The sequence below is a fragment of the Parasteatoda tepidariorum genome, chromosome 6, assembly GCF_043381705.1.
Source record: "Parasteatoda tepidariorum isolate YZ-2023 chromosome 6, CAS_Ptep_4.0, whole genome shotgun sequence".
Classification (NCBI taxonomy): domain Eukaryota; kingdom Metazoa; phylum Arthropoda; class Arachnida; order Araneae; family Theridiidae; genus Parasteatoda; species Parasteatoda tepidariorum.
In genome coordinates this window covers 93,066,024-93,080,343 of record NC_092209.1, presented here as the reverse complement: position 1 = coordinate 93,080,343, position 14,320 = coordinate 93,066,024, and the positions used below count along the sequence as shown (strand labels likewise).

Sequence of the window (14,320 nt, the reverse complement as noted above, 5' to 3'; positions counted from 1 at the left end):
GGTAAGAGTAGGGAGCAGAATTCATATCGACCAGCCATTGCTGGTATTCGAATAATGCTCACCTCCCAATGATACAGGTTCGAATCTGGCTGGTCGATACGCATTCCGAGCCCGGCTCGCAAAGACTATACAGCAGACGAAAATATTCTCAGTGGCAGACGCATCACGGATTAGAGTTACCTTTCCGTCAGTCTAACCGTAGGAGGTTTTCCTCTCCGTCTACAGCAAATACGGATTAGTTCCATCAAAAAGATCACCACAAAGGTAAATTTCTGACAATACTGGAGTTTTCTTGGGGTTACCAGGAGGTGAGTTGTCTTCAAAAGCACAAAGCTGCGAAATTGAACATTAGCAGTCGTAAACTCAAAATTGGGTCGGCTGTTCAACGACGGTTATACAATGCTCTACACACTGAAAAATAAGTTTCTCATAAAATTTTGAATGTGTTTCAACCTAGATATTATTCGATAAGTGTTTTTATTTTAAATAGAGAGCGAGCCTTGTTGACATTTCTTTAACTGTTTAACTAGCATAAAGCACTAATTTTGAATAAATCAAAAATAATGAATTATACCAATAAAACTGAACTTTAAGTTCTACAATTAAATTATTTGAGCAATATATACTATCATAAAATTTCGAATGAATACACGAAAAAAAACTATTTATTAATGACATAAAAATGGTATTTTGTAAATACTTACATATTTATAGAACCAAATCACGAAGCACACAATTTAGTTTCCATACGTTTTATTGCTCTAATACCAATTTAATGGATTCTCGAATATTTCCAACGCTTTTTGGCATGCTTTTCTTTCCCCTTTTGAGATTTGCAATTTCATGCAATAAACTACATTTGCAATAGCGATATAAAAACCTTTACTTGCAAACACTGAAAAAAAAAATGAAAAAAAGCTATATGTCTGGCGAATTTATTTCGCTATAATAATATTTTGTTTCAACATTGGATTTTCTTCAGGAAAAGAAGTATTTGTTTATATTCAATTGGAATAAAACGAAGATTTAAAAATGTAATGAAAGCATATTTTGTAAAATTTTCAATATTCAATACAAAATTCATTTTAATTTCTAAAATAAGAAGATATATAATAATTTATGAATTGGTCAAAATATGGCATAACAGAAAATCGTTAATATATCTAAATGTTGACCGTCTTTATTTCTAGATTTTCGATATGCTGAATATAAGGTTTAGAACCATAAGAACTGAATTTGGTTTTTACCAGATGTGTAAACAGAATTGCATGATATGGATGAGAAGATGTTATAAGCAAATTGAATCGAATACAAACTGCCGAAAAGAAAAAAAAGAGGAAAGACCTAAATATGATGAACGCATTCAATTCGTGTTATATGTCTTTTTTTTTAAGACACTAAGTTAAAAATGAAAGCCTAGCCAAATCAATCCTAGTTGGTTAAAGTTAAGTTAAGACTAGTTGGAATATACCTTAAGTATTGCTTTGCTCAACACGTATGTTTGATTTGAAAACTAATTTATTAATATATATATATATATATATATAGAGTACCCTTCCATATTATTANTGTAATTATATATATATATGGCCATATTATTAGATGCGCTGTAAGATTCCATGTAAAATTATAACTATCAGGAGATACAATACAGCTGTATTGTTTTTGCTCGGATGAAACCGGTTTGCATTGGTTTACGCTCCTGTATCAATGGGTCAACATTGTAATGCAATACGCTAAAAATAAATACTAATAGGAAGTATATAAGTATATAAAAAAACCATATAATTATTAAAACACTACAGTGCGTCTAATAATTTGATCTAATTATTATAATATACTAATATAATGCTTCATATAATAAATATTTCATATCTATATTACATATTGTCTAATTTTATGATATGACACACGAACGTAAACAAGTGCAAACCGCGTAAAAATAATAAAACTGTATAGTATCACCTGATAGTTAAGATTTTACATAGAATCTTATTATAGTGTGTCTAATATATCCTAAATTAATGATTCTTACTCTATATTGTCTCAAAAACAATTTCCTGATTCTTATGTGTATCTTACCTCATTGTAATTATGAATTTAGTGCTATTGAATTCCTTATATTGTAAAACCTCCCATTTTAATACTTAATATTTCTTTAAAATTTATTTCACAAAAAAATAATGAAAATGAAGAGAAAAAAAATTAATTTTATAGGTTTTTGGTGAATGGGTTCTTGGCGCTGTTGCATGCAAAGTAATTGTATATGGCCAAATTGTAACATTGGCGAGCACAACTTTCATCTTGACGACAATGAGCTATGACCGCTACCAAGCCATTTGTTCTCCATTACACAGCACAGGAGGAGTTAAACAAGCCAAACGGATGATAGCTGGTTCTTGGCTTTTAGCCTTTGTCTTTGCCATTCCTCAAATTTTCATTTTTGTCCAGGTACACTTTTATTCATTTTAAAATTTACTCTTACTTTGTCTGTGCTTTATATGATCAATTAATTTATTTATAATCTTTGTATTACTTTGAAAGAGTAAGAAAAGTTCTATCACTTTTTTATGTTTTTAATAATATTTTACTCGGTTTGCCTAACCTGATAATTAGAATATATTTTAAACGAATGGATATTCAGTATTTCAAAGCTTTCTTAAAACTTATTAGTTACTTCATATACATGTAGTTATAAATTTATATATGCTTTCAACATTTACAGAAATCACTTACGTAAACACCTGAAATTCCTGATGAAATAATTTATTTCTTTTTTTTTTAAATTTTAATGAATAGAAGAGAATTTTATATGTATACAATAATTACTTATATATAAATACTTAAAATAAAGCTTGATAAATGTTGATATCTAAGATTTTTCAAATTTCATGAATTTTTCGATTTTCAAACGATGGAGTACAAAAGCAATATCCAAATTTAAAAAAAAATTAAAATATGGCCAAACAAATATACTCAAGTTGTTCAGTTTCCAATAATCAATTTAAATATATTTCTAATTGTTTACAATGTATAATTTTTAATTTTGTATATTATTTTTGAATTCCATGATCACATCAAATATTTTTTTTTTAATTATTAATTTTCAAATTTTCAATCGTTAATAAAATATTTTTTATTCATCAACTATTTTATTAACGTGTACCAACTATTAGTTCAACAATACCAACTATTAGTTCGCACTATATATATATATTTATATATCATGTTCAAATTTTCAATCGTTAATAAAATATTTTTTATTCAAGTTCAAATACATTTTTTTAAACTTGTACTGGATGACACTGGATGTTAATACAGTTTTTTCAACTATTAACTAATTCATTAAATTTAATTAATACATTTTGTTTATATGGGGGAAAAAATTGTAATTATTTGGCAAAAAGTAACTAAAAGAAAAATTTTCTTTGTTGACCAAAGTAAAAATTGACTTTAATTTTCTTATATTAATTGCTAATTTTTAAGTTTAAAAATTATTGTTTTAAAAATCATGTGTGTCTGAGTACCACGCGAAACAAATGTTCGAAGACCAAAGTGATTTCTAAATAAAATGACTTCCGAATTGAGTGAAATACCATTTCACAATAGCATGTTGAATTTCCGCAATTTCTTCTCAATTCTTCTTTTATGAAATACTTGCAGATAATGATTGGAATTCAGAAGAAGTTTAAACGTTAAATGAAAATTTCATATAAACCCAATTGTGAAGACGAAACTCAGGTTTGGTAGGAAGTTGTATGGGGTATAGTTGACTAATTGGAGATTGTGATGAAAACTGGAAGATGAAAATAACAGTTGAAGATGAATACCGGATCACAATTAAAATCAAACTTTTATTTAATATTTGTAGAGCTTGAGATACAATTTACTATCATATCCATAATAAGACTTTCAAAGTGAAATAATAAATTTCGCATTATAATAATAATAATAAGGACAGGTCATGGGAGACAAATCCCCCGTGACTTGCCTTTTCAAAAGTCAAATTAAAAAGTAATTTAATTATTTCCAACAGACAGTTATAATCATGAGAAGAGATCTATCGTTGGTGATTTATCGAAAAATAACATAGCCAAAAATAAAGCCAACCCCCCGTAATCAATATTAGGCTTGAAAAATACCTTGGCGATCGCGAATCGCCAAAAAGACTGTGGGAATTATTATAACCATGTAACTGAAACATATGTGTGGTAAGAAATTTAAAAATGAAGAGTTATAAATAGATTTTTGTTTTTGATTAGGCGCGACAGTGAATTAATGAGTCTTACATTAGTATTGAAATAAAAAGTTAGCCGTTACATTGGATCGATAGAAAAGAATAAAAAATATTTTTTTGCTTTAAATTAAAATTAAATTAACTAATTGATTTAATTTAAATATAATTTGGTTAATAATGATTCAAAAAACATAAGTTTAAGTAATTAAAAAAATTTTAAAACTTAGGATATGGGTTTGCATTGGTTTACGCTCCTGTATCAATGGGTTAACATNATATATAATGCCAATTGCTGCGTCACAACAATGATGATCTAATAATAATTCGAATAAGATACCTGGATGAAAATATTTTACTTTATTTCGCTTATACTTCTTTTTAAAAATATGTTCATGTTCGTCCATATGTTTTGTTTTATCATGTTTTTATTCGGCAGAAAGAAAAACAAAAAATAATAAAAATCTGCTGTGATTGGAAGTTTGCCAATTTTTGTTCGGGGGTTTTGCTATTGGTGGGACTGCAGACGCGTTTTGTACAATTGTACAATACGATGGAGGATGAATTTACATAGAAAAAAAAAAGAATGAAAGTGAAAGTAATTTTCAGAGAATGAAGATGTGAACCTATACTAAGACTAATATTTAATTTTTTTTTCATTTGCCCGAGATCATTTGGGATAGTAAACTAATGGTCCATTAAATATTTTTACACATAAAAAGCAAAAAATGCACAAAAAATGCAATGCAAAACACAAAAAATGCAATTTCAATTTAGAACGTGTGTATTATGTTCTGTTTCAGTTACTTGTATTTATAAATGAAATAAAAAAATATGTTTTTTGCATTTTGTTTTCAAAAAAATTGGTAAAGGAAGCGGTTAAATTAATATATATTTTCAGAAAGAAAACGGCATAACGGAATCCGGTCGTATCCGCTACGAATGCTTAAGTAGAGGTTACACAGCTCCTTGGCAGCGGAAAGTATATTTCATGTGGCTCACTTTTTATATATTAATAATTCCTGCCGGATGCATAAGTTACTGCTACATCAATGTCTTAAGAACTGTGTGGGCAGCCGGACAAGACGGCAGTCGAACCACCTCCTCAGCCAGTTCAGGAAGTGGAGAAACTGTTCATTCCACTATCCGGCTTCGAAGATCATTTAATGCCGCCTCCACCATCCCTCGAGCAAAGATAAAGACATTGAAGTTAACAGTTTGCATTATAGCTAGTTTCATCATATGCTGGACACCCTATTTCATCGTGCATAATATTAGAATCTTTAGGTAAGTATTACATTGCCTTAATAAGTTAACAGTAAACCATAACTAAACTGTTGGATTACTCTTAACTTGTGGTGATTTTAACTTTTTTTCTTGAGTTTTCGTTGAATTTAAAGTATAGGAAGAAACCGACTGTTTTTATTCTTATTAATTAGGCATTTGAATCATGGTACTATAAACGCATATTTAGCGTGACAGTTACTAATTCTGTAAAATTAAACTCATTTCTCCAGCTGAACGATATTCGTATAGTTGTATAGCTTGTATAATAGAAACTTCTTGCGTGATTTTATTTTCAAATACCAATATTCTAAATTTAACTCATTCCTATAATTCAAAGAATTTTCACATATTTTGTTCAGATAAAGTTTTACAATAAAAACTTGTTTAATAAATTTTTTTTTAAAGTTAACATCATAAATTTAACTAATTCCTGCAGTTTAATGATAATCTATGTTCACTACTGGCCATTAAATTGCTACACCAGGAATGAATACAAATAACAGAATGATATTTATTGGGTACATACATTATAGTTGGAAGAACAAGTAATTCAAGTTTCAGGCTATTTGGATGCATAGATCCTGAGGAATTAGTAATCAGAGCAGCCCCTCCGGGCAGCAAATAACGGCAGTTATTCTCCTGGGCATCGAGTTGAACAGATATTGGATAGCATGGCCGAATACAGCATTTCATGCATGCCAGTAGTTCGGCAACCATTGATCAGAAGTTTTCAATTGGTGAGAGATTAGGCGAATGTGCTGGCTAGGGCAACAGGCGAATATGTTCTGTGTCAAGGAAGGTCAGGACAGTGCGGGCAACATACGGTCGTGCATTGTCCTGCTGAAACGTAGCTTTTTGGAGGCCTCGAAGATAAGGCAGAGCAACTGGTCCCAACATATCAGAAATGTAACGGCAGCTGTTCAATGCGAACAAGAGGTGATCGAGACGTGTATCCAATGGCATCACATCCCATTACTCCAGGTGATGGACCAGTATGACGACGTCGAATACAAGCTGCCAAAGAGCGTTCTCCACAATGCAGCAATCATGATGGTATGCATAATACATGGATTCGTCTGAAAAGATGACATCATGCCATTTCTGCATCCAGGTTCGTCGTTGATCACACCATTGGAGGCGCTCCTGTCTGTGATGCAGCGTCAAGGGTAGTCAAAGCCATGGTCGCCGTGCTGACAGTTCATGCTGCAAACTTCGCCGAACTGTTCGTGCAGACACTTGTTGTCTCGCAAATGATCTCATTTGTTGACTCGGGGTTCGTGATGTAGCTATACGATCCCTTAATGCTATGTGGATTACATGTTTGTCTTCTCGGCTATTAGTAATGGGGGGGGGGCCGCTGAGATCCTGCGCTGCTTTCCATATGACAGTCATTAACCTATCAATTCCATATTCTACTAACAGTCATGAGATCTGGACCAACCCGAGCAGTAATACTTCGGTATTATAAACCGCAATCCCGGTATGTCACAATTCGACCAAGCTCAGACACCTGCTGGTAGGCATTTCTCATTCTTACACGAGGCATAACAAAAACTTTTTTACCCAAGAACTACGCTCCAATTCAATTTTTGTCAAATTTGAAAATTTCTGTCACATCTCTTCTTCTACACACATTGTAGGTCACACACATCTTGCTTTGCATGAATGCGCTGAGTGCTGATAAGCTAATCATCTGTATACCACAACATGCTTTATCTGTCCTGCAAATTTTACGTTCGCAGTGTGTCGCCTTCCTGTTGTAGTAATTTTAATGACCTGCAGTGTAGTTTATTCAGATATAGCTTATATAATAAATAAATTCGAAAAAAAAATTGTTCACAGGAGATTCATGATCAAAATTTTATCCATAAGAGAAAGGGGGTAATATTTTAATCATAGAAATTTAATCGAATGAATTGGGCTAGATAATATAAAATGCATTTTCGTATTTTATAAAATATAAAAGGTATCATTTAACTTTCAACAAAGTTATTATTACGCTTATGAGGTTGTTTATAAGACGTAATATTTTTCTTAATTAGAATTAATATTTCATTTATTTTCGTAGTTAGAATCTACGGGAGAAAATGTGTAGATAATTGGAGAACGTGATGGAAGAACGTGTTGTGACAGTTTGAACATTTTTTGGAATCTAAAATGAGCAGTTTAACTTGCCTTATTTTTGGCAGATCTTTAGAAAAAAATAATGATTCTAAAGTTGCATTTCCAAAAGTCTATTTTAACGGGTTCTTCCATTAGGTTCTTCAACTTAAGAATTATAATTTATATTCATTATGTTTTGTTCATTGCAGTAACTACACAATCCAGGTACCGAAATCCATCATCGTCGCTGCTGAAACAATTGATCTGCTTAACAGTGCGCTGAATCCCATTTTCTATGGCTACTTCAATGTGCGCGTCAAAAAAAACTTGAACACACGCACTTTCGTGTAAGGTGTGTGTTCAAGTCTTACTTTATTATCATAGGGTAGTTTATGTGTGTTGTTTTTGGAAATTCATGATCCAGAGAAGGTTTAATCTCTTGTGTTTTTTTTCTTTTTATCCATTGCAGTAACTACACAATAGAAGTACCGAAAACCATCATTATTGGTGCTGAAACAATTGCTCTTCTGAACAGCGCGCTCAACCCGATTTTCTACGGATACTTCAATGTTCGTGTGAGAAAAGGCTTCATCGAGATTGTCTACAAGAAAAAGGAACTGAACCGAGACAGAACCTGCAATGGTCTTGCCTCTGCAGACACCTCTTACAGCAGTACAATTCTGCATAACATGGAACAGAATCGACCCCAAACATCCCAACTCGTCTTGGAAATGTCTGAGTATGGACACAGGAGTCCCAATGGAGGAAGTCCCTTTTACAGGACGAGGCGGAGTCCGAGGTCGATCAAGAGAAGAGCACAAACTAACAATCACGTGGCCAGATTATGACAGGGACCATTGTATTGTAAGGAATGTGGCCGTAGCTCCGAACTCTAAAATGGTGCTATTTTCTATACTCCGATTACAAATCCATGGGAACTGAACAGAGATCCGATACGGAATGTCGCGGTGCTTCCGGTTTTTCTACTTTTGTGATAGAAATATTCGTTTTGTAGAGTCATGCTCAGATGAAAAAACAAACGATTAATCTAATTCCATCAACACTGTTATAGGACGACAGGAATACCATATAGGAATGTGCACAATTCGAAACTGGACACATGTTGGCTAGTATGGAATATTTCCTAACCAGGGAAGCATCTCCGAACGTACAAAATGGAATTTCAATAAATGTTTATAATTAGGGGGTGTATAAGAATACTGCGAATATTTAAATGATGACCAATTAAATGTTGAATGTTATTTGTGCAGTTAAATATGAAGAGCTTTCAGCTAGAAATGATTGTGTGTATAGATTATCAAGCCACCTTAAGGGATAAATGTCCAGCTCATTATCTATCGTTAAAAATTAAATAGATAGCCTAATAGATAGCTTATTGTGTATGTATATTAAGCATCTTTCTTTTGCTGTGGCATTGTAATTTATGTGCAATTTGTATTATATTACCTTCCACTAATATTTAATGAATTACATTGTAAAGATGGTACATATATGTAGTGTTGTTTTAACCTTTAAACGAGCTTCAAAAATGATAGTTTGTTATAGATGAGTGTGATTTGAACAACGAAAGGCGCCATAACGATACAAAATTTTTAAAGACAAAATATGAGCAATGCTTAAAAAAATAACAAACAATAGAAAAACAGGAAACCATTTTTTTTAAATATCACAAAATATGCCACGTTGCATTGATGCAAGATAAAACTGTCTTAAAATTCAGCATCATTCAATTCCTTATTTCTTTATTGCAACTTATATGTTTAAATTCCCACAAAAAATGCATTTTTAGTTCATATTATTTCCTCACAAATTTAACTTAAATTTAATCAATTAAAACTTAAAATTCACTTTAGTCCCTCATTAAAAATATGTCTATTTCGGCTTCCAACTTAAAATTAATTTGTATTTTCTGTTTTAATTAGCGTTTACAGTTGTGCTCACTTAATTTCTAAAGCTTTAGTTCTACAGATCACTGCAATTACCTGGACAAGTAAAAAGGGACAAAATGAAAACATTAGATCAATAGCTATTCAGAATTATTTGTTGCAAGATTTTTATTAAGTGTTATTATTAATTGAATCACGTAGAAAAAATTCCAAAACATATTTCAGGTGTGTGTTCATTTGTAGTACAGGTTTTCCAATTTGAAATATTCATCTTATAATTTTAAAGTGTTTATTCAATGTCCTAAATATTGTTCTTGATTGAAAGCCAATATGTTTAGTCAGTATTAAGGCATCATCATGACAATTTTAACTGATGCGTATAACACAAAAATGTTCCCAGACAGTATAAGTTTGCCTTAACTAAAAAATGAATGTGTTAGATCTATAAAAATATCAACGCTAGCTTCACCAAATTTCAGCGCCATAAAAGGCAAAAGAAACGCATCGTAGATTGCATTTAATTAATTAACCAGTTCTCATGAAAGCATTTAAAGTGAAAGTAAAACCATGGCGATTCAAAGCGTACATGGCGTGGTTTTCCTCTCCATGTAACTTAAATGCAGGTTAGAAAACATCAAAAAGTCCTCCACGAAGGCAAATTTCTCCCAATACTTGATCCAGGAGTTCCCTTGTCTTCTGGATTGGGTTCAAAATGACAAGGCTACGGAGATGAACATTAGTAGCCGTAAACCCTAAATTGGGTCTGCTGTTCAATGACGGTAATATAATCATAATGTTTTGAGCCGCGATAGCTCAGGGGATAGAGCGTTCGCCTTCCAACGAGGTGAACCGGGTTCAAATCCTGGTGATGGTTGGCCAATACGAATTCGCATGCGGCTTACATAGAACACAGTGCTGACGTAAAATATCTTCAGTGGTAGACGGATCATGGGTGAGAGTCCCCTTGCCGTTAGGCTAAACGTGGGAAATTCTCGTGGTCTTCCTCTCCATGTAACGCCAATGCGGGTGAGTTCTGTCAAAAAGTCCTCCATGACTGCCATTTTCTCCCAATACTTCATCCAGGACTTCCCTTGTCTTCTGAATATGGTTCAAAATGACAAGGCTACGGAGTTGAACATTAGTAGTCGTAAACCCTAAAAACTGGATCAGCTGTTCAACGACGGTTATGTTATAAAATGAAGTAAAATCATGAAAGTCGTCGATAGTTGCTATCTTGGTTTAGACTCTTCCAGCATTAATGTCTGTCTTTTTCACAAAAAAATCTGACATCATTGTTTTCAGATAGGGTTCACGAAAAATATACTACAGAACATTATTGACGAACTTTCTTTCCTTTGAAAGAACTTAATTTTTTTAAACAAGTGATTTTATATTATTTTACAACTTTCGTTGAACACCCGATCCAATTTCTGGGCTTACGACTACTCATATTCAACTCCGCTGCCTTGTCATTTTGAACCCAATCCAGAAGACAAGGGAACTCCTGTATAAAGTATTAGGAGAAATTTGCCTTCGTGGAGGACTTTTTTGATGGAGCTAACCAGCATTTGCGTTACATGGAGAGGAAGACCACGAGAACCCATGATCCGTCTACCTCTGAGGATATTTCACATCAGCACTGTGGTTGGTGCAAGCCGGATGCGGAATTCGTATCAACTGGAATTCGAACCCGGTTCACCTCATTGGTCCCCTGAGCCACAGCCGCTCTAATCAAGTGATTTGGCAAATTAGTTTGATGCAAGGTGTGATGTACTTCTATCTTCCTCTATAACCCTGATTGGTGACGTTATATCACACACATCTCCATAATGCAGGCAATCTTTATACAATGCTTAATAATTTTGTCCCCATACAACAATATAATAAATAACAAGCAAAACAATGTTTTTTTGAGTTATTTTATAATGCTGAAGATGCCATTATAAAAGTTAAGGACATAGGAAATATATGAATATTATTATTATGCCTTGTAAAAAATATTTTCATATCATTTTTTTTAATGATTTATATAAATATTCTGTTTTATCTATGTATATGTAAAACAATCAATAAAAACTAAACGAATGTTAAGTGTAAATTAGTCACTTGTTCTCGAATTATAGAATTCGAAGAATTGTTGTTCCTAGGTGTAACAGATATTTAAATAGAATACTGATTTATTTTGTTGATTTGTGTGAGAAATTTTCTTTTCTCAAATGAGACCAACAACTTATGAAGCTCAAATATTCGATAATTTCGTAATATCTTAATTCAATTCGTGTTTAAAAAATCTGATTGTCTGTCTCTCTGTGTCACAGAATTTGATATTACGAAATTATCCTGATTCGCACAAAATGATTTCCAACTGCTGTCGCATTTTTTCATTGTATATTTATAACTTATTTATTGAATATTGCATGACATTAAACAGCTTTAAGTACTTTAAATAAAATGAATGTATAAAAAGATTCAAGATGTTGAACCTTGAATATCATAAAATAAAGGTTTTTATATAAATGTTTTGGTTGCTGTATTTTAAACAACTCTCAAAATTGAATATGGTCAAGTGAAATCAGGACTCACAAAATCCCACACTTCTTCTTTTTTTTTTCAATCTTAATGACTGATATTATTTTATTTCAGGATTTAATACTGCACCAAGTAGAAGAGTTCTCTTGTATTGGATGCGAATAATATTATAAAATAAAATAAAAATCATCGGGGATGCTGAGCGTAAGCGTACAAGGGGCTATGAAAAAAAAAGTTATCGAATAGCCTTTAAGACTTCACAATTTTATTTTATATCTTATTTTATATTATTTTATTTTATATCCGCAGTTGAATGGTGAACCCAATTTAAGGTTTACGACTACTAATGTTCAACTCCGTAGCCTTGTCATTTTGAAACAATCCAGAAGACAAGGAAACTCCTGGATCAGTACCCTCAAAGGTATTGATTTGTTATGGGAACATGGAGGACTTTGTGACTCGACAGATTTACAGTGCATCAGTCACCATTTACTACAAGGGAAGTCTGCGGCCGGTGAGAATCGTCTAAGACTCACAATTGTATTAGTAGAAACTTCGATGGGTCGGGATAGCTTGGTTGGTAGGACGGTGGGTTCGTGTTCGTGAGTTTGAATCCCGCTGACCGAAGAATCCCCGTGTATTGAATGGTGACTGATGCACATTACATCTTAGGGGTCACACAATCCTCCAAATTTCAGTAACAAATCAAGAATTCTGCGGGTACTGAATTGGATATTGATCGTTCTCAAATTCAGGTCAAAATTACGATCTGTGCATGAAGGAATGGAGTATGAATGGGTTCTGCCTGTTAAACGGTCTGTGACGTGTGTGTAACTGAAGTCTTATTTTTGGACATAGAGGGTACAACTGAAAAACAAGAAACGCTCCTTCTGCCTTAAAATCGCCTTGATTTACAAATCAAACATGCTGGTATTTACAAGTGGTATTAGTAGAGTCGCGATGGCTCAGGGGATAGAGCGGTCGCCTTCCAATGAAGCGAACCGGGCTCGAATCCCAGTTGATATGAATTCCGCATCCGGCTTGCACCGCCCACAGTGCTGGCATGAACTATCCTCATTGGTAGACGGATCATAGGTTAAAGTCCCCTTGCCGTTAGGCTAACCGTGGGATTTTCTCGTGGTTTTCCTCTCCGTGTAAGGCAAATGAGGGTTAGTTTCATCAAACAGTCCTCCACGAAGGCCAATTTCTCCCACTACTTTATCCAGGAGTTCCCTTGTCTTCTGGCTTGGGTTCAAAACTTCAAGGCTACTGAGTTGAAAATTATTAGTCGTAAGCCCAAAACATTGGGTCGGCTGTTACGACGGTTATAAAAAAGTGGTATTAGTAACAACAAAAACAATTAGTAAAAACTTCCAGAGAATGCAGCTGTTTACAAAACTCATTAAAGGTGGGGGTATCGACATTATACAGTAAATCGGAAAGATCAGATTTGAAAGAATGGCCGAAGTAGTAGCAGACTATAAATCTATATTCAAAGACGTAGAGCAGGGTTTCCCAAAGTGTGGTACGCGTACTCCCAGGGGTACGGGAATAGTGTAGCGGAGGTACGCGTTCCTATGCGAAATATCTCGCAACAAACAAATATTTAAAAATAAAGCTAGCCATGAAAAATTACAATTACGTATTTTTCTATGGGCTATTTTTTGCAGAGTTAACAGTTAATAATGAGTAGTATGAACAGCCAGTTGTGATTTTGTGCAATTTTTTTATAGTAAAAAATACATTCATTTTTTTATGAGACACGTTGCGTAAAATTTAGAAAGGGTACACAAAAGTCATAAGTTTGGGAAGCACTGACGTAGAGCTATCTGGGGAAACTTTTACTGCAATATTAAAACTCACCTACTCCCGAGTCAAGGATCACAGCTTGGTGTCATTCCCTTTCTCTCAGACGATACTCACTCTTATTTATATAGATTTGGCGACGAAATATTGGAACTTTCGACACGATTCTAGACGATCTTCGCTATAAATATTAGTTCTATCGATTTCGAACTCGAAGTTTCCAGAACTATCGTTTTTACGTAAAAATTTTTTCACAAAGATTGTCTGAAACAATGTCTCAAACTGTGCCTTCAATAAGAAATACATTCGGCGTGATTTTCTCACTCAATTACGTTAAGATAGCACAATTTTAAGCCAAGAATATTCTTAAAATTATGCAAGTACAGTAGAACCTCCCTAAAACAACATTTCGGGTCCAAATAAATATAGTGTTGTAGAGGGATACATTGTTATA

General features: G+C 33.2%; 1 protein-coding gene across 3 annotated transcripts in view; it reads left to right on the top strand.

Moving 5' to 3' along the window:
• LOC107452809 (cardioacceleratory peptide receptor-like) overlaps positions 1-12,048 on the top strand; it is a 118,493-nt gene extending 106,445 nt beyond the window's left edge. Inside the window, exons 3-6 of one of the 3 annotated variants that reach the window (XM_016069405.3) lie at positions 2,218-2,451; positions 5,136-5,521; positions 7,834-7,976; positions 8,094-8,228. In XM_016069405.3, coding sequence (XP_015924891.1) covers positions 2,218-2,451; positions 5,136-5,521; positions 7,834-7,975 — 762 coding nt within the window. In that variant the 3' untranslated portion in view covers position 7,976; positions 8,094-8,228. Of the gene's footprint in view, positions 1-2,217; positions 2,452-5,135; positions 5,522-7,833 lie in introns of all 3 variants that reach the window. The other 2 variants (XM_016069397.3, XM_071182882.1) reach the window with 2 other exon arrangements.
• The last annotated feature ends 2,272 nt before the right edge of the window (positions 12,049-14,320 follow it).